General features: G+C 40.9%; 1 protein-coding gene across 1 annotated transcript in view; it reads right to left on the bottom strand.

The window, feature by feature from the left end:
• simc1 (SUMO interacting motifs containing 1) overlaps positions 1-25,438 on the bottom strand; it is a 37,756-nt gene that overhangs the window by 4,231 nt on the left and 8,087 nt on the right. The window contains exons 3-9 of the mRNA XM_078550743.1: positions 23,691-23,953; positions 19,074-19,143; positions 16,875-17,035; positions 9,350-9,469; positions 8,416-8,544; positions 8,151-8,307; positions 6,026-6,113 (exon numbers count right to left, since the gene is read on the bottom strand). Of these exons, the coding sequence (XP_078406869.1) occupies positions 6,026-6,113; positions 8,151-8,307; positions 8,416-8,544; positions 9,350-9,469; positions 16,875-17,035; positions 19,074-19,143; positions 23,691-23,953 (988 nt within the window). The remainder of the gene's footprint in view (positions 1-6,025; positions 6,114-8,150; positions 8,308-8,415; positions 8,545-9,349; positions 9,470-16,874; positions 17,036-19,073; positions 19,144-23,690; positions 23,954-25,438) is intronic.

Raw genomic sequence — 25,438 nt, 5'->3', positions numbered from 1 at the left:
CACAAGGGAAAACAACCTCTCAGCAGGTACCCTGTCAAGCCCCCTAAGAATCTTACATGTTTCAATAAGGTCGCCTCTCATTCTTCTAAACTCCAATGAGTACAGGCCCAACCTACTCAACCTCTCCTTATAAGAAAACCCCTCAATACCCAGAATGAGCCTAGCAAACCTTCTCTAGACTGCCTCCAATGGCAGTATATCTTTCCTTAGATAAGGGGACCAAAACTGTTCACTGTTCTAGGTGTGGTCTAACTAGTGCTGTGTATAGCTTTAGCAAGACTTCTCTATTTTTATACTCCATTCCCTTTGAAATGAAGGCCAACATTCCATTTGCCTTCCCTATTACCTGTTGAACTTGTATGTTAGCTTTTTGGGATTCATGCACAAGGACTCTCAAATCCCTCTGTGTTGCAGCCTTCTGCAGTCTTTCTCCATTTAAGTAATATTCAGCTCCTTTATTCTTCCTGCCAAAGTGCATAACCTCATATTTTCCCACATTATATTCCATCTGCCACTTCTTTTGCCCACTCACTTAATATGTCTATATCCCTCTGTAGACTTCTTGTATCATCATTACCACTTGCCTTCCCCCCACTATTTTTATATCATCTGCAAATTTGGCAATAGTATATTCACTTCCCTCATCTAAGTCATTAGTATATATTGTAAATAACTGACGACCCAGCACTCCATTAGTTACAGGTTGCCATCCTGAAAATGTCCCCCTTATCCCAAGTCTCTGTCTTCTATTAGTTAGCCATTCCTCTATCCATGCTAATATACTACCCCCAACACCACGGGCTCTTCTCTTATTAAGTAGCCTTATGTGCGGTACCTTATTGAACGCCTTTTGGAAATCCAAATATATTATATCTGCTGGTTCCCTTTTATCTACCCTTATTGTTACCTCCTCAAAGAATTCTAATAAGTTTGTCAGGCATGATTTCCCCTTCATGAAGCCATGCTGACTCTGCTTGATTAGATTATGTAATTTTAAACGCACTGCTATAACATCCTTTATAGTAGACTCTAACATTTTTCCAATGACAGATGTTAAGCTAACTGGCCTATAGTTACCTGTTTTTGTCTCCCTTTTTGAATAAGGGTGTTACATCGGCAGTTTTCCAATCCTTTGGGGCTTTTCCAGAATCTAAAGATTCTTGGAAGATAACTACCAGTGCATCCATTATCTCTAGCTACTTCCTTTAATATCCTTGGATGCAACCCATTAGGTTCAGGGGACTTATCGATCTCTAGCCCTATTAGTTTCCCTAGTACTTTTTCTCTAGTGATAGTTGTTGTATTTATTTCCTCCCCCTCTTTTGCTGCTTGATTATTTAGTATTGGAATACTATTAATGTCTTCTACCGTGAAGACTGAAGCAAAGTATTTATTCAACTCCTCTGCCATTTCCTGATTCCCCATTTATTATTTCCCCAGCCTCATTCTGTGAGGGGCCTATGATCACTTTGGTCCCTCTCTTCCTTTTTATGTATTTAAAGAAGCTCTTATTGTCCGATTTTAAATCACTTGCTAGTTTACCATCAATCTTTATTTTTTTTCCCTCTTCATTATTTTTTTGGTCATCTTTTGTTGGTTTTTAAAACTTTCCCGTTCCTCTGGCTTACCACTAATCATTGCCACATTGCATGTCTTTTCTTTTAATTTGATACTATCCTTAACATCCTTGGTTAACCATGGTTGGTTTATCCCCATCCTTGAATCCTTCTTCCTCACTGGGATATATCTTTGTTGTGAATCATGAGCTATTTTCTTAAACGTCTGCCATTGTTCATCAACCGTTTTTTTTCCTGCTAAAATCCTATCCCAGTCCACTCCAGCCAACTCTGCCCTCATTCCTTTGTAATTACCCTTATTTAAGTTTAACACAGTTTTCGACCCAAGTTTCTCACTCTCGAACTGAATGCTAAATTCTACCATATTATGGTCACTGTTTCCTAGGGCATCTTTTACTCTGAGATTATTTATTAAACCTGCCTCATTACACATTACCAGATCCAAAATACCCTGATCCCTGGTTGGATCCACAACATATTGTTTTAGGCAACTGTTCTGAATACACTATCTGAATTCTTGCTCATGTCCACCTCTGCTAATTTGATTTTCCTTTTGATTTGATAATCTACATGAAGATTAAAGTCACCCATGATTAATGTACTGCCTTCTTTACTTGCCCTCATTATTTCCTGATTTATTCCCCGTCCTACAGTATAGCTACTGTTCAGGCACCTATAGACTACTCCCACCAGTGTCTTCTTCTCCTTGTTATTTCTTACCTCCACCCATATGGAATCTACATCTTCCAATCCAAGCCTGCTTGTCCTTTTGAAAAGTCACATACCCTGAATATTTAGTTCCCAGCTTCAATCTCCTTGTAATCGTGTCTCCGTAATGGCTATAAGATTATACCCATTAACCTTTATTTGTGCCATTAATTCATTTATTTTGTTCTGAATACTGCGTGCATTTAAGTAAAGAGCCATTAATTTTGCCCTTTTATCATTTTTCTCCTTTGACCCTATTTGCTGCTGTTTTTTTTCGTTTGTACTCTGTCCCTTCCTGTCACACCCTGGATATCATTACCTAAATAGCTGCCCTGCTAGGCTGCCATATCCTTTTGCTTTGTAAGCCTACGTATCCCCTTTCCAGAACCCTCCCCCTCTCTATTTAGTTTAAAGCCCTCTCTACAGCCCTAGTTATTTGATTTGCCAGGACACTAGTCCCAGCACAGTTCAAGTGAAGCCCGTCCCACTGGGATAGCTCCCTTCCACCCCAGTACTGATGCCAGTGCCCAGGAGCTGAAACCCATTCCTCCCGCACCAATCTTTGAGCCACGCATTTAACTCCTTAACTTTATTTACCGTATGCCAGTTTGCCTGTGGCTAAGGTAGTAATCCCAAGATTATTACCTTGGAGGTTCTGCTTTTTAATTTAGCTCCTAATTGTTCAAATTCTTTCACCAGAACCTCCTTTCTAGTCCTATCAACGTCGTTGGTACCAGCGTTGGCAACAACAACTGAATCCCTCCCCTCCCACTCCAAGTTCCTGTTCAGTCCTGAGGAGATGTCCTTAACCCTGGCACCAGGTAGGGAACACAGCCTTCGGGACTCGCTGGTTCAAAATAATTGAAAATGATTTAAAAATATCTTACTGAACTGTTTGATAGGTTTCACTGGTCACTTCCTTGGTAAATAAAAAAATTTTGATATGGGAAAACTTTAAAAATGTGCCGATTAATGCCTGTGAAAATGAGTGCAAGCCTTCCCAAAACCAGAGAAGTTGGTGGATTTTTGCAATTTTGAGCTGGGGGAGTGGTCAGTTTTGTTAGCAAAGAGATGGGACAGACACTTGATGTGGGTGAACTGTATCTTAAACCACTGTAAAAGCTCTAGCTTAAGTGGTTTTGTGGCATAATTCACGTTTTAAATTCTCTGCAATTGGCATATTGTACTACATTGTATCTGGAGCACAGAAACAGGTCATTTGGCCCAACAGGTCCATGCCAGTGGTTATGCTCCACACAAGCCTCTTGTCGCTTTTCTTCATCTAATCCCATCATCATATCCTTTTATTCCTTTTTTAGTTGTGTGCTAGCAAGTTCTGTATTCTGACCATTATTTGCATAAAGACGTTTCCCCTAAATCTCTAATTGGCAAAATATTATTGAAATATTATTAATAGTTGTTTGGTAGTACAGAACTTGAGTATTGCTGAAAAAAGAGATATGCCTAAGCTTTTTATCTTGCATTCATCAGGACACCCGCAAGAATACCAGTATAAGGGGGAAAACAACAATTTAAACTGTATGTGAAGAGTGCGCTGATTGGTTGGCGTGTGGCGTTGCCATGGAGAATGCACCACTGATGGTGACTGACAGTTAAGTGCTAAGTATTGTTTGAAATTTAAACCAGGCAGTTTGACACTGATTGATCAAGGTATTGCCTTGAGGAATGAGTCAGGGAATGGCTGTCACTTATTTTGTTTAGCTGAAACAGACGCAATGTACATGTTATTTCTGTCTGCAAAGAACAGGACCCTGTATATTAATATATGTAGCTTCCAGTACACACACATGCGCCACACTGCGAGCCAGACTGACAATCTTAAATTGGTTATCAGTGTAATTCTTAGCACATTGAGGACTATTTAGCAAATGTCCAATAGCAGAATCACATCTAATGTTGTACACTGTGTTTTGAGTTTTGCAAGCACGGGCTGGTTGAGTATGATCTGAACCCTGTCTGTTGCGAACAGCGGCTGGAACATGCTGTCTGATATGATCCGCCAGTCTTTGGGACATATGCCCTACTTACCTAGCATCACAATGGCACTAAGATTCGTATACCACATTACTTATTTGTGTGATAGGCAGAATGTTTTTGGCTTGATGGCAGCACTCTTGTTAGTGATGAATGCCATTACTGCATAGTAGCAGCGTGAAACAGTTAGCTTCACCTGTTGCTCAAATTTTTGAGATACTTCACCCTTCCAGGGTAATCCGAAGTAGACTGGGCATCTTTCAGGGGCGAAAGTGACGGCCTTAGGCCTGTTCATGAGTTTGCGTGATATACAGCACGAAATGATCTGATCAGGGTAGCCATTATCCTGCATGATGCCTTTGATGTGCCCTATTTCAGCATCAAGCTTGCATTGTGAGAAAATGGCTCGAGCTCTATTTACAAGGCATATTTCTGATATGTGGATGATACATTTCCTATATTTAAATCCACAGCTGCATGTAACAATTTCCTTACATGTCTTAATGGGCTCCATCCTGCTCTCAAAATTCACCCATGAAATGAAGCAGTTAAATAAACTCCCTGTCCTTGACGTACTAGTTGAGAAATCTGCCAGGGGATTCTCTACCACTGCCTACTGCAAGCCTACCTTCACTGGTCAATATACGCGTTGGGATTCTTACAGTCCCACACGCAGTAAGATTGGTCTTATCAGCAACCTTGTAAATAGGCCCGAGCCATTTGCTCATGCAGGATAATGGCTACCCTGATCAGATCATTTCATGCTGTATATCACACAAACTCATGAACGGGCCTAAGGCCATCACTTTTGGCCCTGAAAAGTGCCCAGTCTCAAAATTTGAGCAATAGGTGAAGCTAACTGTTTCATGCTGCTACTATGCAGTAGCAACATGAGTGTATTCGCTACTAACAGAGTGCTGCCGTCAAGCCAAAAAGATGTTCTGCCTAACACACAAATGAGTAATGTGATATATGAATTTCAGTGCCAGTGTGATGCTAGGTACGTAGGCCGTACACCCCCAAAGACTGGCAGATTGTATCAAACAGCATGTTTGCAACAGGCAAGGTACAGACCGTACCCAACCAGCCCGTGCTTGCAGAACTCAAAACACAGTGTACAACATTAGATGTGATTCTGCGATTGGACAACGTTTGTTAAATAATCCTCAGCGTACTAAGAATTATGCTGACAACCAATTTATGATCATCAGTCGGACTCAGTGCGGCGCATTTGCGTGTACTGGAAGCTACATATATTAATTCACAGGGTCCTGTTCTTTGCAGACAGACAGAATATGTACACACATTGCCTCTGTTTCAGCTAAACAAAGTAAGTGACAGCTATCCGTTGGTTCATTCTTCAGGACAATGCCTTGACCAATCAGAGTAAAGCTGCCTTAAATTTCAAACAATGCTTGACAGTTAACTGTCAGTCACCATCAACTGGTGAATTCTCCATGGCAATGCCTCTGTCAATCAGAGTCCACTTTACAACCAATCAGCACTCTCTTCTCATACAGTATAATTTGTTGTTTGCTTTACATTTGGTATTCTTGTGAATTGTCCTGATGAGTGTAGAACAAAAAGCTGCAACAAAAAACATCTCTTTTTTTCTCATCAATACTCAAGTATTGATAGTCTTGGATGTGACCTCTGATGCCTTGAGGGCATTATTTAGTAACATCAACATGATTAGGAGACAACAAAGGGAAACTCTCAGAAACAAAAAGTATTTTCTAACTTACGCTTAGTCACCTCTTGGTAGCTCAAAAGCAGTAAACAGAGAAGGTTGACAAGTTCCTCCCAATACTGCCATTTGCTTGAACAATGCTCCTGAGAAAATGAATAATGTTTAGTATATAACACAGGCACTGTACAATATCTCTCCTTTGCACACCCTTACAGATTTTTCCAATCCATAGGAATATTAGGAATAGGAGTAGTCCATTCAGTCCCTTGGCATGCTCTGCCATTTATTCAGATCATGACTGATCTGCACCTCAACTGCATTTACTCGCCTTTGCTCCAGGTACAGTTAACCAACAAAAATCTATTCATCCCAGTAAGAAAGCTCCAATTGTTTCAGTATCCATACCCTTTTGGGGGAAGAGCGTTCCAAATTTCTATTAACCTTTGTGTGAAAAAGTGCTTCCTGATCTTGCTTTCGTATGATCTAGCTCTAATTTTCAGTTAATGTCCCCTTTGATCTTGATTTTACTACCAGGAAATGGTTTCTCCACATCTACCTGATCAAATCTTTGAAACATACTTCACCTTCATCCCTCAATCTCTTATACTCAAGGGAATACAAACTAGGTTCATACAATCTGGCTTCATAATTTAACCCTTTAGGTCCTGCATCACTCCAGTTAATTTGCACTGCACGCCCTCCAACACCGTGGTACGGTGTCCAAAACTGATGCAGAGCTCGACATGGGCTGAGGCTCCACAACTGAAGCATCACTTCCCTTTGTATCTCAACCACCTTAAGATAAAGCCAACATTCAATTAGACTTTTTTGATTGCTTTTTGTACCTACCTATTAATTTGTTTAGTTAGACGACCAAAAGATGTTACAGCTCTAGTTTATTGCCATTTAGAAAATACTTCAATTTATTTTTCAAGGGTCTAAAGTAGATGACCTCAAATTTGCCAATATTGGATTCCATTTGCCATAGCTGTGTCTCATATACTGGGTGGAATCAAATGTATGAATGTATATCTGGATTTAATGCGCGGCTCTCGCCAGCTCACTAGCTGATGGGTGATAACCCTGTCATTGCTTCTTGGGAAGGCCTGCCAAATTAAGTGCCAATCAGCTACTTAACTGGGCAGCTGTAGGCCTTCCCTGGGATCAAGGGCCCCAGAGACAGAGCTCCAAGCTGCTGAGAGCTCCTGGGCAATCAGAGGGCAGCAGCTCTTCATGGAATGGCCGCTGCCCTTAATGTGTCCAGAGGCCCTCGAGCATTGAGTGACCAAGGACAGAGCTATCCGTCAGGATAGGTGTCGTGTGGTGGTGGTTTGGCAGGAAGTGCTTCTCAGTGGGACCCCACTTCCTGATGCTAGTCCGTTGATCAGACACTGAGTGCCTTTGAGCAAGGGAAACCCCACCCCACCCCCATCCTGTAAGTCCCCTAAGTGAGCTTCCCATATGACAAGCATTAATTGTCCATTTAAATAAGGGCCTCAATTGGTGGCGGGGAGAGAAGGCTTTCTCCATGCCTTCCCAACACATTCTTAATTGGGAAGGAGGCGACGGGAAGGTGGCAGGATCCCCAGCCGCCTGAATACATGCCCCCGCTACCAAACTCGCCATGGGGGAGGACATTACATTCTGCCCATTCTGTCTGTAATTTTCAACTGCAACTACTTACTGTCCCTCCTATTTTAGCGCAACTTGGCTTTAACAACAAGATTAATTCCATACCAACTATTTGTTTATTCCTTGGTCTACTAAAAAAGGAAACAAAACACTGTGGGCAGAATTTTATGGGTGATGGGCTGTCCTAGGCCACATCTACTCCCCGTAAAATTATGTACAGATCGGGGGCGGGCGGGAGATCGGTGTGAAGGTCACTTGGGGAATTTTATGGGCCCCCCTGCCTGTAAACTCACTGGCGGGGGATTGAAAAATTCTGCCCTGTACCCTCAAATTTAATGATTTAAAAAAAAAAATAATTCTACAGCTTTAAATACTAAAAATGTACACATTACTAGTTTAAATATTATAAAGGATAATACATAATTTACCATTTATGAAGTATATACAGAATAAAATTCTAATTCGAAAGTATAAAGTCATAACATGTTGAGCCTATAGCAGATTAAGCCATCACAAGGCTGTTAGGTGAAGAAAGAAAATGTACTTACATCGGTTTCTAAGGGAAATTTAGCATATTTAAGGAAATGTAGCACTTTTTCCAATGACATGGGCAGAGTATTTTGTTTCTTGGTGCAATGGTGGAAGAGAAGATCTAGTAACTTGCAGCGCAGGAGTTGGCTCTCGATACTTCTTAACACTGTTAGTCTTTGAAGTTGTAAGGAAAGAAATGAAATACATTTGAGCAACCAACAGGTTCAGGCTACAGCAGTGTTATTTCAAAGTGCGAATTAACAATGAAGTTTCTCATCTCACCTCTGTGATCTTTTTGAAATGTACAGAAAATGTTGAAATATTGCTTCTGCAATTTTATTTGAACTGCACATTGGGGAACGATCCACTTCTACAGCCAAGGTCAGCATCTTTTGAAGGAGACAAATAACTCTAGAGAACAAAGCAGTGCAAGTGACAAGTATTCATTAGTTTTGTAGAATAAATAGGGCTGCGACACAACTGAAATGCTTTCCTTAACAACTCTTAATAACATCATCAGTACTGAAATAACACACTGCTAAGCTCCTTCAATGCACCACTACAGAAGACAGGGGGTCCATTGAAGAGGTTTAGAATGCATAGTTGATTCATCTTAATATTTATTTCAAATTCAAAAGATGTCACTATATCAAATGGATCCAATATACTTTAATAAAAGGTACAACATAAAATAAATGGGGAATCACAAAATGACTCAATGTGTCTACTTGTCAGTTAGAATCTCATGGGATCTTAAGATGCATATTACAGATCATATACATGTGCAGGTGATAAGTTACTATTCATTCAAATCTTGAGAATCAATCGTGAAAGCACATTAGTCAGGCATTCCACACCAATCTTGATTTTCTTCTATGCATGTTATCTAGAATTTGCATTAATGTGGGCTAGAATGTCAAATATATGATCTTGTATGTTTTTGAAACACTGCTCAGTGCTTTTTTGGGAGTTAACAGATACTATTGAACAAATGTTCCAGATAGTAATCACAGACATGATAGTGTCTTTGAGATCTTTCAGATTCTTAGTACACATAAACTGAAAAATGAATCACCATCCTTTGTAATGACCAGGCATAGCTTGTGAATAAAATGGTACATTACACAAACACATATGCTCAGCAGCATGAACATCATAAATATATGCTATATATCAGCTGCCATAAAAAAGGGACAATTTCTTTTTGATAATTTACCTTGGATTCCTAGACTCCAGTACCTGAGGACTACCAGATGATGATGACATGGGACCATTTTTCTGCTGTGTATCTTCAGAGTCCTTGGAGATGGTATCAATAAGCCACTTGATGACACATCTGCAACAGAAATCATTCAATAGGATCATGGTTGAACTTTTACACCAACGTTACTTTCCCATCCCTTTCCCTAAACCTTTTGATTCCCTCATGCCAAAATATCTATCAATTTCAGCCAGTGGGCATTCACAGCCCGATGAGGTAGAGAATTCCAAAGATCCACAACCCTCTGAGTGAAGAAACCTCCTCATCTCAGTCCTATGTGGCAGCCCCTAATCCTGAGACTGTGACCCTCTCATTCTAGACTCCTCAACCAGCCTCTCAGGTTCTACCCAGTTAAGCCCTCTAAAAACGTTATACGTTTCAATGACATCATCTCTCACTGGGAGCACAGAGTTAGCCGAGGACGGAGTGCTTTGAGGTACAAGTGCTAACTTAGGAATTTGCTACAGAGGGGGAAGGAACAGCAGCTTTTTATACCTTTTCGTCAACCTCTGATTGCTGGGAAGTATTTAAAGGCATTAAAGAGGTGAGCAGGTAGGTGATTGGTTGGTGAGTTTTAAAATGCTATCCCTCTAAACGGGGACATCTGGTACGGGGGAGATATAATTATTGCATTAAACTTATACCAACTAGTTAATGTAACTACAGATAATAGTTGAATGATATTTTTAAACTTGAAACCTAATTAGTTAAATAAAAGGTAACAAAGATGGCAGGGTAGGTGATGTGTTGCAGCTATAACATTTGGGAGCTGGTGGACCCCTGTTATGGTTCACAGCAACAACATCTGCAGTAAGTGCCTGCAGCTCAAGGAACTTCTGTTCCGAGTTGATGGGCTGGAGTCTGATCTTCGGACACCGTGCTTCATCAGGGAGTTGGAAAATTATCTGGACACTGTTCCAGGAGACAGTCACACCCCTTAGGCAAGGTACTTTCGATGTGGTCCGTGGTCAAGGACAGGAGGGTGTGGCTGTAAGTGAGGCAGATATGGGGACGATATGGGGACCAAGAAGGTAGCAGTGGAGAAGCCTCAGTTCTTGCAATTGTCCAACACCTTTAATGAATTTGCAGCTTGTGTGGACGAGAGCAGGGATTGCCGGAAGGAGAAGTAACTGATCATGGCTCTAAGGTACGGGGAGCTGGAAAGAGGGAGTAAAAAAGAATGTTGTTGTAGTAGGGGATAATATTGTTAGGGGGATAGACATTGTTCTCTGCAGCCAAGAGCACGAGTCCAAAAGGCTCTATTGCCTGCCCAGTGCTGGGGTTAAGGACATCTCCTCAGGGCTGGAGAGGAACTTGGGAACGGAAGGATCCAGCTGTTGTGATCCATGTGGGTACCAAAAACATAGGCAGGACTAAGAAAGGGGTGCTAAGGGAGCATGAGCAGCTAGGGACCAAATTAAAAAGCAGAACTACAAAGATAGTAATCTCTGGATTACTTTCTGAGCCATGAACAAATTGGTATAGGATAAATTAGATCACAGAATGGAAAATATGGTTAGAAGATTGGTGTGGGAGAAATGAGTTTCATTTCTTGGGGCACTGGCAAGAGAGCTGGAGAAAGAGGAAGCTGGACTGTTGGATGGCCTTCACCTGAACCAAGCTGGGACCAGAATATTAGCAAATCATATAACTAGGGCTGTAGAGAGGGCTTTAAAATAAATAGTGGGGGGAGGTTCACATGAGGGGACATTTGGAAAGTTAAAGAGAAAGGGTAAGGCAATAGTGCAGGGTAGTAATTTGGATTATGATAACCAGGGTGTGACAGGAAGGGACAGAGTATACAAATGTAAGAGTGCAAATAAATTCAGATTAAGGAAAAATGGTAAAAAGACAGAATTAAAGGCTCTTTATCTGAATGCACACGACATTCAATACAAAATGAATAATTGACAGCACAACTAGAAATAAATGAGTATGATGATATGATAGCCATTACCGAGACATGGCTGCCAAGTGACCACAGCTGGGACCTGAATATTCAAAGGTAATTGGCATTTCAGAAGAACAGGAAGAAAGGAAAAGGTGGTGGGGTGGCTCTGTTAATAAAGGATGAGATCAGTACAGTAGTGAGAAATGATCTTGGTTCAGAGGATCAAAATGGGGAATCAGTTTGGATGGAGATAAAAAATAGCAAAGGCAAGAATCCTTGGGGGGAGTAGTTTATGGGCTCCCTCACAGTAGCTACACTGTAGGTCAGATTATAAATCAAGAAATAATGGGGGCTTGAGGAAAGGAACCACATTATTGGTGGGAGATGTTGATCTTCATATAGATTGGACTAATCAAATTAGCAAAGGTAGCCTGGAGGATGAGTTCATAGGGTGCATTCAGGACAGATTCTTGAAACCATACGCTCTGGAACCAACCAGGGAACAGGCTATTTTAGACCTGATAATGTGTAATGAGACAAGATTAATTAATGACTTCATGGTAAAGGATCCTCGAGGTAAGAGTGATCATAATATGAAAGAATTTCACATTCAGTTTGAAAGGGAGAAATCTGGGTCTAAAACTAGCGTCTTAAACATAAATAAAGCCAATTACAGGGGTATGAAGACAGAGTTGGCTAAAGTTGAATGGAAAAATGGGCTAAAAGGTAAGATGGTAGAGAAGCAATGACAGACATTTAAGGAGAGATTTCATAACTCTCAACAAAGGTATATTCCGTTGAGAAAGAAAGGCTCTATGAGAAGGATGCACCATCCATGGCTAATTAAGGAAATTAAGGACGGTATCAAATCGAAAGAAAAGTACAATGCTGCAAATATTATTGGTAGGCCAGAAGATTGGGAAGGTTTTAGAAACAAGCAAAGAATGACTTAAAAAAGGGAGAAATGGGAGTATGGGATAAAACTAGCAAGAAATATAAAAACAGACAGCAAAAACTTCTACAGGTATATTAAAAGGAAAAGAGTAGCTAAAGTAAGTGTTGGTAGATGGAGTATAATGTGACAAAATGTGACATTGTCCATCTTGACAGGAAAAGTAGCCTCTCTCTGCAAGTGGTTGCTCCTACCAGATCTGTTATGATACGTCACACTCGTCTGTCTTGCACCATCCTTACACATCCATTGTAGTTTGTCTGCAACCACTTTGTGAGTCAGTCATCCAACTACACCTAGGTCAATCTCTCTTTTTGCTGCCCTCTGGCAGAAATCTCCATAGCTTCTCAGTTATGGTCAAATCGCAGAATTGTTACTGCGCAAGAGGCCATTCGGCCCGTGTCTGCTCTGGCTCTCTTAATGAGGTATTTATCTAGTGCCATTCCCCTGCCGCCTTCCTGTAATGCTGCACATTCTTCCTTTCAGATAACAATCTAATTCCCTTTTGAATACCTCAACTAAACCTGCCTCCATCACACTGAGGTGTGCATACCAGACCTTAACCACTTGCTGCGTGATAAAGTTTTTCTTCATGTTGCCTTTGCTTCTTTTGCCAATTACTTTAAATCTATGCCCTCTTGTTCTTGATCCTATCATGAATTGGGACAGTTTTTCCCCCATCTATTCTGTCCAGACCCCTCATGACTTTGAATAACTCTATCAAATCTTCTCTTAACCTTCTCTTCTCCAGCTTATCCGCTCTATCTTTGTAACTGAAGTTCCTCATCAGTGGAGCCATTGTCATGAATCTTTTCTGCACCGTCTCCAATGGCTTCACATCTTTCCTAAAGTGTGGTTCCAGAACTCTATGCAATAATCCATCTGAGGCCGAACCAGTGTCTTATATAAGTTCAACATGACCTTCGTGCTCTTGTACGCTACGCCCCTATTAATAAAGCCTAGGATAGTGTATGTTTTACTAACTGCTCTCTCAACCTGTCCTGCCACCTTCAGTGACTTACCCAAATATATACCCAGGGTCCCTCTGCTCCTGCATTCCTCTTAGACTTCCAACCTTACACAGACCTTCACTTTTGTTATTTCCTTCCACCACCCACTCCCTCCCCTTCACTGCCTCTAAACCTACTTAAAACCTGTTACATCTCCAACTTTTTCCAGTTGTGACAGGAGGTCATCGACCTGAGACATTGACCCTGTTTCTCTCTCCACAGATGCTGCCTGACCTGCTGAGCAATATGCCCTCTAACAACTCTTTGCTGCACATGGCCAACTTGTTGTGTCGTCCCTTTAAGATTGATACATGTTGCACACACCTTAAAGGGAACGTTGCTTGTGCACAGCTTGTTTACTTCCTGATTGCTGCGGAGCCACGCACAAATGCAGCTTTGAGTGAACATTGCTGCTGAATATTTCCAGCATTTTCTGTTTTTATTTCAGATTTCCAGCATCCGCTGTATTTTGCTTTTAGAAAAGTCCCATCAATTTTTTGGTGCTGTTCAGTAAGAGAGGGGCATCACATCAAATTCACATCTAATACTGACATTTTCTTTTCTGGATGTCACTTAAGCATATGTCTTAGCATCTACGTTTCAAAGGCCTCTATTTTCTTCCACAGATCTTTCTTTATTGTCCAGGTTTCTGTGGCATACAGGAAAATGGATTGAATGTAGCATCTTATGAGTCTTTTCCTTGTTACAAGCTTGAGCTTTGCTCCTGTTAACACCTCCTTCATCTTCATGAAATTACTTCTGGCTATCTCTATCCTTCCTCTGGTTTTGGCATCACATCTACTATCTTATGTTACCATTTGTCCTAAGTAGATAAACTTATCTACTTCCAGTGTCACAATAGAAGAGTAGAAAAGCAGAGTATTATTTAAATGGAGAGACTGCAGAATGCTGCAGTACAGAGGGATCTGGATATCCTTGTACATGAATCACAGAAAAATAGCCTGCAGGAGCAGAAAGTAATTAGGGAAGCAAATGGAATGTTGGTCTTTGCTGCAATGGGAATGGAGTATAAAAGTAAGGAAGTCTTGCTCCAACTGTACAGGACATTGGTGAGACTATACTCGGAGTATTGTGTACAGTTTTGGTCTCCTTACTTAAGTGGGGGGGATATGCTTGCATTAGAAACAGTCCATAGATTTAGAGTCATACAGCACAGAAACAGGCCCTTCGGCTCACTGTGTCCATGCCAGCCATCAAGCACCTATTTATTCCAATCCCATTTTCCAGCACTTGGCCTGTAGCCCTGTATGCTTTGGTGTTTCAAGTGCTCGTCTAAATATTTCTTTTTAAAAAAAATATATATATTGTAGCATGTTAAAACCAAATTGTGAAAACTGTCATAACAACACTGTCGCTAAGGCAAGGTGCAAACTTATTTCCACTTAATTAGTAAAATTTATTCTGTCAGTTCTAGCAGGGCTAAGTACTATATGGTGCAAAACATATCTTACAGTTGAAACCTTGACCAAGCAGATTCTCTTTATTGTTGTACTTCTGAACTTTTAAGTAATTTCTAAACCTGCAGTAAATAACCTTTGCTAGAGGTCAGAGTTAGCCAGCAATCCTTCCAAGTGGTATTTTACTATCTAAATATATAGCCAACAGTTACACTAACCAATAGCTACACCAACAACCAACCAATTTAAGTTAATCAGTCAAGCTTGTAACATGGCTCATTCACACTTGCTAGAAGCAACAAGCATTCAAAGGCCTCTTTGCAAAAGGTACTTAAACCTTATGCCTTTTGTGAGTTACCCAGGAGCTTAGGGAACCTGTGGTTTCGTTTCTTTCTCCATGGCGATGCTTCGGCCAATCAGAACAGAGAAGGTTCACTTGGCTGATTCCTGGGATGAAGGGGTTGTCATATGATGAAAGATTGAGCTGGTTGGGCCACTACTCATTGGAGTTTAAGATCACCTCTCATTCTTCTAATGAAACATATAAGATTCTGAGGGGGCTTGACAGGATAGATGCTGAGAGAGTGTTTCCCATCGTGGAGGAATCTAGAATTCGGGGGAACAGTTTGAAAGTAAGATGACTCCCACTTAAGATGAAGAGGAATTTCTTCGCCCAGAGGATCATTAGTCTTTGGAATTTTCTTCCACAGAGGGCAGTGAAAGCTGGGTCATTGAATATATTCAAGGCTGAGTTAGACAGATTTTTGATTGACAAGCGAGTCAAGAGTTATGGGGACAGGCAGGATCAGATCAACTATGATCTTATCAAATGGCGAATGTTATGACACAGCCAATGGTAAATGCTGAGCTGTTCAAATCCCAGAGGGAAACTGTCACAACTAATTTTCAATTTGTATAAATTTCGAGATGCGTGCCTTGAATTCAGTAGTAACAAGACCACCAATTCTTATGGGTTTTTATAAAACTAGATTAAGCATTTATTAATAAGAGAAATGATTTTAAATACATACATAGATCTACAAATTACTACTATAATAACTTCCAAATCCCCTAATCAATCTAACTCCCAGTTACACTTTTGTTAAGGCAACAAAGACACACAGATTTTAAAAGACTCAGGCAAAGAAACATGATACCCTGAACAAGTTGTATTCCAAGTGAGTTTTCTTAACTTCAATCCTTTGAGGATAGCTGCTTGAGGCATAGATGCTGAAGGCTTTTCACACACTTGTAATGTCTTAAAATGCCCTCCCTTACAAACAGTCTTCTCTCCTTTATACATATCTTCCTCTCTGAATGAAAATACCCATTGTTTCGTTATGTCTTTGGACTTTATCTCCGTGATAATAGAAACATTTCATAGCACTAAGTTTTACCAGTAATCTTTGGGAAAAATAAACATACTGTTTCTAAACTTCACCTGGCTAGGTGACACATTTCACCCCTCCTTTGAAAACAATCTGGTCTGATTTATTTCAAAATGCAAATGTTCCCTTGACACTTGTGTTTCTAAACTTCCCCATGTTTATCTAATTAAAATTTCAAACCTAACCCCTCTTCTTAGATCAAAGCACCCAGTCTAACTCAATTAAGTTACATACACACACACAGACATATATAGGCACATCCCACTATTACTCTACTTTACAATAAATTCCAATAGCATTATAAGAATTATTATATCTTCTTGACAGCGGAGAAGACTCGATGAGCCGAACGGCCTACACCTGTTCCTTTTTCTTATGATTATTTTTTGAAGCTCCAGAGAATACAAGTCCATTCTACTCAATCTTTCTTCCTACTCTTCAAAAATGCACTGTGATCTTTTACATCCTCTTGAGTTGGTAAGCAAGGTCTCTTTGTAACATTCCATCCAAAGACAGCAGCTTCCGACAATGTAGCATTCTTTCTATACTGTAATTCAGTGCCAACTTCCATATTAGAACTTGAAGTCACAACCTTCAGACTCAAAGGCAAGATGAATACCACTAAGCCAAGTTGGTATATTGGTACCAATGTTCTAAATGAGCTCAATCGCAACACTTGCTGCAATAACTGATTGCATCACTCACTGTAAACCCTGTTACTAATTTAATGTACGTACAGCATTCATTCTTCAAATTGGAAAATTCTCTCCTACTTACTGAAAGAGAACACTGTAGATTTAATGAGGTTTAGGTCTCTATACCTTACATTCGAAAACTTGTCATCACATGATAGAACTGTCTTGGCTATGGTTTGCTGGGGCATATCATGTTTCAGCTGAAAATCATCTTCAAGTGTTTGGACAACATACTGCAGGAACAACAGTCGATCATTCTTGGTCAGAGAATGCTTCCTATGAGGATCCTTGAAGTGCACACATACATAAATCATGTAAGATTAGATTACAGCAGTGGAGGAGAAAAAGATACATCCATTTCAGTTCATTAGCTGTAAAATGGCACAATACAAAGCTTTCGACTGTTGTTTACTAAATGAAAGGGTATTATCACAGTTGATAAATATAGTTTTGGTCAGCTTCTTCCCGATAGTCAAATGTTTTAGACGGAAATGATGGCATAGTGGTAATGTCACTAGACTAGTAATCCAGAGCCCAAGCTAATGCTCTGGGAACATGGGTTCAAATCTCACCACTCAATTAATAAATCTGGAATATACAGCTAGTCTTAGTAATGGTAACCATGACATCGATTATGGTAAAATGCCATCTGGTTCACTTTAGGAAAGGAAATCTGCTGTTCTGACCCGGTCTGATCTACATGTGACTCCAGACCAAGGTGGTCGACTCTTAACTGCCCTCTGAAATAGCCTAGCAAGCCACTCATTTCAAGGAAAATTAGGGATGGGCAACAAATGCTGGCCTTGCCAGTGATGCTTACATCCCATGAAAGAATAAAAAAAAAAATCAGAGATCAATCACTCTTCACACTGGGAGAAATCTCTTCAATTCTCAGGGCACAAGCTCAAAAATCAGAGTAACAAATACATTGAATAAATTACTGATAACTCCAGCTACAACCAGAAGCATTTTCAGAGGCATTTTAATTAACAAAGCAGGATTCCTATGACAGGGGCAAAATAAATCTGCCAAAGTACTTGTGGCCCATTTGTGTGAAATTCTAGTTTGGGGGGTTGTGTTATCTTCAGTGGTACTACTGCTCATGGCTTCTGGGAGTGAAGATAACTAATGACCAGATCAAGTGCCATTTTGTAATTCAGAGGGATATGTCACAGGTAGCTTTTATTTATTAATTGGCTACTATGATGTGATCTGTTGATGTGGGAATGAATGCTATAACAGTCATTTGGACTGTTGTAGTGACTGGTTTTGGAGAACAATGCAAAACAGTTCTCCAGAAATATAAAATGAGGCCATAATTGCAGGATTTCCAGCTGAAATATGATGAATACTGTTTAGAATTCTCATTTCCTGTATCAGTTTTAAAAGTGCACAAATAAATTCCTACACTTTGAGAACATGAAGTCATATTTATAGAGCTTTGATAAGATGGCTAGATTGAGAAATAGTGGCTAATTTGTCCAAATGATTAAGCAATCCAATGTGCGTTTTATCTTTCTATTTCAAAATTGCACCTTGTAGTATGTTCACTCACTCCTGGGAGATCTGAAAAGTGACTTCTTTGTAGGATCAGTGGTACTGAGCCATGCACACTAGACACCTACAAGATTTCCTTTCACAAGGCTAATTTGACACTTAAAAACACCACCAAACCAGATTAACAGATCACTTATGATTATCATTAGACCTTTTCACACTAGGTGATCTCAGTTAGGGCTTGAGTGTTTCTATTTCACAGCCACTATTGAGGTAGTACGTGGATGTTAGGTTTGAACTTAGATGTGATGGTTCCACATAAATAACAATAGTACCTTGAGGTTAAGTACACTGTAACATTGGAACAGTTGCGCAAGCCCACTTGGCACCCACTCCTTCCACGGGTGCATACTATTTCTCCCACCAGTGATGTCATGTGCCAGTTGCCCCTCTGCATGTCACCTGCATGCTGCCTCCCAAGTCCTCGCTGCTTCTCCCTCACCACTCATGCCCCTGAGTCCTCTGTTTCACTGCAACAGCAACAAACACAGCCATTTAACTGAGGTGTGTTATACCCTCAGCCTTAGCAGGAATACTGCCACCAATAGTACTACAGCTCCTCAGGGCAGAAGGGATAAGTGAAGGAAATGGAAGAATGTACAAAAAACCCATATAAAGGAATGATATTTTCATCTATGGAAGTGCGCAACAAAAAAAACTGATCAAGTAAAACAATCCTAAATATAAGTGTTGAGCACTCAATTTTTCTAGCATATTTAAAAGAAACTTATGGAGACTGTAGTTTTAAAAGTTCCAGATCTATGTTACCTTGTTCTCCATGTGATAAGCTAATAGGTCCCAGTCCCACTGCACTGTGGAAATATTTGCAGGATGCAGCCTATGTAAATATAATGAAATATTTATTAAATTATTTAAAAAATCAGTCCACTGCTCAACAGTCAAAAACAATAATTCACACATGATATAACAGTTAGCTCATACAATAGCTCACAGAATTCAAAACTGACTTTAACATGTTTTCCAAATAGGCATTGAAGAACAGACCAAATGGCAAAAACTGTTGAAAGAAACAGGCTTCTCCCCCAATGGTTTAATGGATGAACGTATTGCTGGTGTGGCACTGAACTAAAGCCATGGGGCTTTGCTATGTTCTTCTGCTTTTTTTTTTAAGACCTTCCCTATATCTGCAATCTCCTCCAGCTCCACAACCTTCTAAGATAACCACGCTCATCTAAGTCTGCTCTCGAGTATCCCCGATTTTCACTCTACCAGGGCAGCCATGTTTCAGCCGCTGAGGACCTAAACTCTGGAGCTCCCTCCTTAAACCTCTGTGCCATTCTACCATCCTTTCCCCTTATTTTTTAAAATTCATTCATGGGATGTGGGCTTCGCTGGCTGGGCCAGCATTTATTGCCCATCCCTAGATGCTCTTGAGAAGGTGGTGGTGTGCTGCCTTCTTGAACCGCTGCAGTCCATGTAGTATAGATACATCCACAGTGCTGTTAGGAAGGGAGTTCCAGGATTTTGACCTAGCAACAGTGAAGGAACGGCGATATATTTCCAAGTCAGGATAACATGCTCCTTAAAACCTACCTCACTCACCAAACTTTTGGTCACCTAACATAACATTCCCTTGCATGGCTCAGTGTCAAATTTTCCTTTGTTAGGCTCCTGTGATGTAGAACTACCTTAAAGGTACTACATAAATGTAAGTTGTTGCTGTTAAGAGTCTGCGTCATTGACCAAGCTTTAGGTTATCTGTCCTAAAATCTCCCAATGTGGCTCTGTGTCAAATTTTGTCTGATAATCCATTTGTGAAGCACCTTCAGACATTTTGTCACATTAAAGGCACTATATAAATGTAAAATGCTGTTGTTGAACCATACAGAACAGATCCATTCTCATTTGAATCTGGTCAGTGCTGAGTTAGCTGATTGCAGAAGTTGAGGCAGCAGTTGAGGTGCAATAATCAGCCAGGGTTCTTCTTGCTGATTGGCAACTGTTAACTATGCTAAAATGTGTGCACTTGTGGACTTCAAATGAGAACGGGATTGGGATCAACAGTGATATCCCAGACAACTAGCCTGCAGATACACACTATCAAGGAATAGACACCTGGGTGATGAACCAGAAGATTCTTAGTAACTTCGGAAGCATTTCCAATATGAGCCAGTGCCTTCAGGATAACAGAAGAGAAAATTGGAAGATGGAAGAAATGACATTTTTTTCAATCTTGCTTTACAATATTCAGCCCTGGATGATGCTGGAAAGAAATCTTTTATCTACCGTAAGTAAATTACATGTATTCAAGATTGTATCGAAAACGTGAAAACAAGTACTCAAAGAATCAAGCAGCCTTTTAATATAATCAAGCAATTGTTTTTGCAATAATGCTGTGCTTCTATGGATATAGAAAATATTGTAAGTTAACATCAGGAAGATGTCAATGGACCAATCAGGTGCGTGGAACAGTGGTAAATGAAGTTCAATCCAGAGAGGTATGAGGTAATGTATTTGGAGAAGGCTAACAAGGCAAGGGAATATATAAGAAATGGTGGGATATTGTGAATTATAGAGGAACAGAGGGACAATGGAGAGCATGTCTGCAGATCCCTGAATGTGGCTAGACAGGTGGATAAGATGGTCAAGAAGGCATGTGGGATACTTGCTTTTATTAGCCGAGACATACAATATAAGAACTGGGAGATTATGCCGGAACTGTAGAGAACACCAGTTAGGCTACAATTCTGGTCACCACAGTCTAGGAAAGTTGCCATTGCACTAGAAAAGGTACAGAGGAGATTTATGAGGATGTTACCTGGACCGGAGAATCTCAGTTATGAGGAAACATTGGATAGGCTAGGGTTGTTTTCTTTGGAACAGAGGAGGTTGAGAGGAAACTGAATTGAAATGTATAAGATAATGAGGCAACTAGGTAGAGTTGATAGGAAGGCTTCTTTCCCCATGTTTGAGGGGTTCATAACCAGGGGGTATTGATTTTAGGGTAAAAAGTAGGAGGATTAGAGGGGATTCGACAGGAAATGTTCTAACCCAGAAGGTGCTGGGGATCTGGAACGCACTGCCTGAAAGTGCAGTAGAAGCAGAAACTCTCACAACATTTAAAAAGTACTTTTACACGTGAAGTGCCATTACGTACAAGGCTACAGACCAAGAACTGGAAAGTGGGATTAGGCTTGATAGCTACTTGACGGCCAATGTGGACACGATGGGCCAAATGGTCCTCTTCGGTGCTGTAAATTTCCGTGACTCTACGGGCAGGATCTTTAGGTTGGCGAGCGGAGCCCGCTCGCCAAAGCGTAAAATAACGTGGGATGACATCAGGCAGAACTCCCAACGTCACCCCGCGTCATTTCAATTTTCAGGTCGGCAGGGGCGCAGCCGAATCAGCTGTGCGCCTGCTGACCTGTCAACGACCAATTGAGGCCATTAACAAAGTCATGTACCTCATTAATGGGCCTGCCCGTCCAACCTTATGGTTGGCGGGCAGGCCGGGAGCCCTGGCGGGCTTCAGAAAAAGCATGAAACCTCATCCACGGGTGGGATGAGGTTTCATGAGGGTTTTAAAAAACTTAATAAATGTTTGATTTAAAGTGATGGACATGTCCCAACTCATGTGACATGAGGGGACATGTCAGGGAAATTTTGTTTTTGTACCTTTACCATTTTTACATTTGGAGCCAATCTCCCTGGGGCAGCATTTAACCTCAGGGAGATGAGAGTGCGCGAAAGTGCGCACTCTCAGCTAAGGGAAACCCCCCGCCTGCACAGGGAGCTCCTGGTGGATGTCACGCTGGGCGGGCCTTAATTGGCCTGCCCACGTAAAATGGCGGCGCGCCCCTGATCGGGGGCACTGATCAGAGGCATGCCTGCCCACGCCCGTTCCCGCACTCCCCCCCGCCTCCCCCCACCGACAGTGGTAAATTCTTCCCCATGATTCAGTCAGAAAAAAGTTTGCATCAACTCTTGAGGTTTAGGGCTTGTCTAGCTGATGCACTAATGTAATTAACTACCCACTTATAAGCTAACCTGAACTTATCAAATACATTTCAAGGAGCCATAGCTAAAGTACACTGAAATTATTCTTCTTCAGCCGTACAAATTAAACTACCTTTTGTGCTGTTTTTTTACACCATATCTTTGGTGCTGTTGCCTCACTGAGACTTTCTGCAATATGTTATTAAGCAAACAGCATTACACACTTTCAAACCAGATGCAACTGCAGCTCTAAAGGAAACTACATACCAACTGAAAACCTTCATCAAAGTTACAAGTGCAGGGTTGTAAAACGGTGTAAAATTTACAGCTGCAGGAGTACTATTTAATATGGTATATAATACCCTTGAACATGGCAGGGTATGCTATAAAGTACTTTTTAAGCAACTGGTTATTTGAGTAGCTGGCTCATCATCTCTAACCCAGATGAGCTGTGATGATCTATTTCTGTGAAGCTGCAGTCACACTGCTGGTTAGTTGGAATACAGTTTCAGTCTGCCCACATTTTAAATGGAAATCCTCTATGATTCAAATGAAAACTTAGTGTTAAAGACAGTATTAAATCCCAACAATGGTAATACTGCTCACCCATACTAAGTTGGTATTCGGCTGCTTTGAACTCAGAAATACTATTCGATTTCTGAAACCCTTTTTTGGTTACTGAACTCAGAATCCTGTAATAGGAGGGGCTGTGTTAAGTCTTTTAACACATTTCAGTTATGAGAGCCAACATGAATTGAGGACATGTGGAGCATGTGGTCTCCTAGACTGCACGAAAGCATTGTCAATCAAAACAGCCTGGTGATTTGTGTGTGTGTATACGTAATTCAGGGGAGGGGAGAATTAGAATGCTGACAGAAGTCGTTGATACAATGCAGTTGTTCCTTCACAGGAACACTCTTAACATAAGGCTCTATAACAGCCTTACCCTAAAGGTTTTCTTAATACGTTAGATTAATTACAAGTGATAAGTTAGGTGAAAATAAATCACCTCTAGTTCATTCCTCACTTGCATGGACCAACACACTCAATTCGCAACCCAGTGTTCAGTCTGATCAAGGAAAAGGCACTCAACCAGCAAAAGGCTGCCAGGCAACAAATTTCAAAGCATTTCCTGGTGCTAATAACTATTATAGGAACACAATTTTTATGTGGTCCCTTCAATGGACTATCATTGCTATTTTTATACACAGAAAAATTAATGCAGCAGTGGTATCTATTTTGATAACTGAATTAGAATGTACAATACTACAATTAAGTAATTCTGACCTGAGACTTAAACTAGGCTATTCACTTGCCCAAAGGGTGGAAGAGTGTAAGATTCTGGAAGAAGTCAACAGTCATATTAATATTAAACAGATCTGTCACACTATGTTATGCTATGCACCTCCTGCATTAACTTGTACATACTGTTGGATCTTCATCAGCGTCATGTAAGCAGACATAATGGTGCTGGAGGATTCATTGCCCAGCAGTATCTTCTTGATTATATACTCCACAATTTTATGAGGCGGGTAATGTTGAGGAGATACAAAATCCATCAGAAACTGAAGGGTTCCTTGGGGAAAGTTTTCATCGATAGTGCTGTTTATCATACTGCACTGTCTTTGGGAGATCAGCTCTGGTTCCTTATATTGGTGAGTTGTTGATGAACATGAATGTCGATTCACCTGCTGGAAAGCAAAAGATAAACAAATGAACTAATGCAAATGGCATAAAAACAAAAATGCTGCAAATACTTAGCAGATCAGGTAGCATCTGTGGAGAGAAACAGAGTTAATGTTTCAGGTTGATGACCTTTCATCAGAACTGAAGAAAGATAGAAATGTAAGAGTTATTAAGGCAATGGAAGGGGCAGGAAGAACAAAAGGGAAGGTCTGTGATAGGTTGGAGGGTAGGAGAGATTAACTAATAAAAGATTTCAAGATGCAAAAGTCAAAGAGAGTGGTAATGGGTATAGTAAAGGTAGAGAGGTTGTGTCCAGGTGAGGCATAAATATGGCAGCCACCTGATTGCAACTTGACAGAAAGGTGGTGTAAGGTAGGGAGGGGCTGTTAAGGGTGACTGAAGAGTGGACCAGGATGTTGTGGAGGGAACAGTCCCTTCAGAATGCTGAAAAGGGAGAGTGAGAAAGATGTGTTTGGTGGTTGCATCACACTGGAGCTGGCGATAACAGCAGGGGATAATTTGTTGAATATGGAGGCTGGTGGAGTGGAAGGTGAGGGCAAAGGCAACCCTACAATGGTTCTGGAAGGGAGGGGAAGGGATGAGAGCAGGAGTACAGGAAATAGATCAGACACAGTGGAGGGCCCTGTCAACCACATTGGGTGGGAATCCTCGGTTGAGGAAAAAGGAAAGTTTTTAGGGCTATCTTGATTACACTTCCTCACACCCTGCTTCCTGTAAGCATTCCATTCTCCCAGTTTTCACTGTCTGTTCTGATGATGCAACCTTCCACACCAGCGCTTCGTTTTTCCTCATCCGAGGATTCCCACCCAGCATGGTTGACAGGGTCCTCCACTCCGTGTCTGATCTATTTTCCACACCTCTGCTCTTACCCCATCCCTGCCCTCCAAGAACCATGATAGAGTTCCTATACCCCTCACCTTCTACTCCACCAGCCTCTGTATTCAATGGATCATCCTTCTCCATTTTGTCAGCTCCAGCATGATGCCACCAGCAAACACATCTTTCCTTGCCTCCCCTTTCAGCATTTAGTATAGCCTGTTCCCTCCGTGACACACTGGTTCACTCCTCAGTCATCCCTAACTTCCTTCCCTGTGGCACATTCTGTACAAGCACATGAGGTGCAACATCTGTCCTTTCACCTCCTCTCTTCTCAGGCATCTGAATGCAATATGAAGGATTAAGGAAACAAGCCAGCAAAAAAAAAATAAACAAAAAAAGACACATAGAACAAGACGGAGGCAAAGCTTACAATTTAAAGTTCCTGAAGTTGATATTGAGTACAGAGGCTGTAAAGTACAGAGATAAAGGATGAGGTGCTGTTCCTTGAGCTTGCATTGAGGTACACTGGAACACTGTAGTTGTTCAAGGACAGAAAGGACAGAATGGGAGCAAGTGGAAAATTAAAATAACAGGTGACAGGAAGCTCAGGGTCATGCTTGCAGACTGAATGGAGTGTTCCTCAACGCGGT

Source organism: Cetorhinus maximus, chromosome 10 (assembly GCF_964194155.1).
Source record: "Cetorhinus maximus chromosome 10, sCetMax3.hap1.1, whole genome shotgun sequence".
NCBI classification, from domain to species: domain Eukaryota; kingdom Metazoa; phylum Chordata; class Chondrichthyes; order Lamniformes; family Cetorhinidae; genus Cetorhinus; species Cetorhinus maximus.
This window is presented reverse-complemented; position numbering and strand designations above follow the sequence as displayed.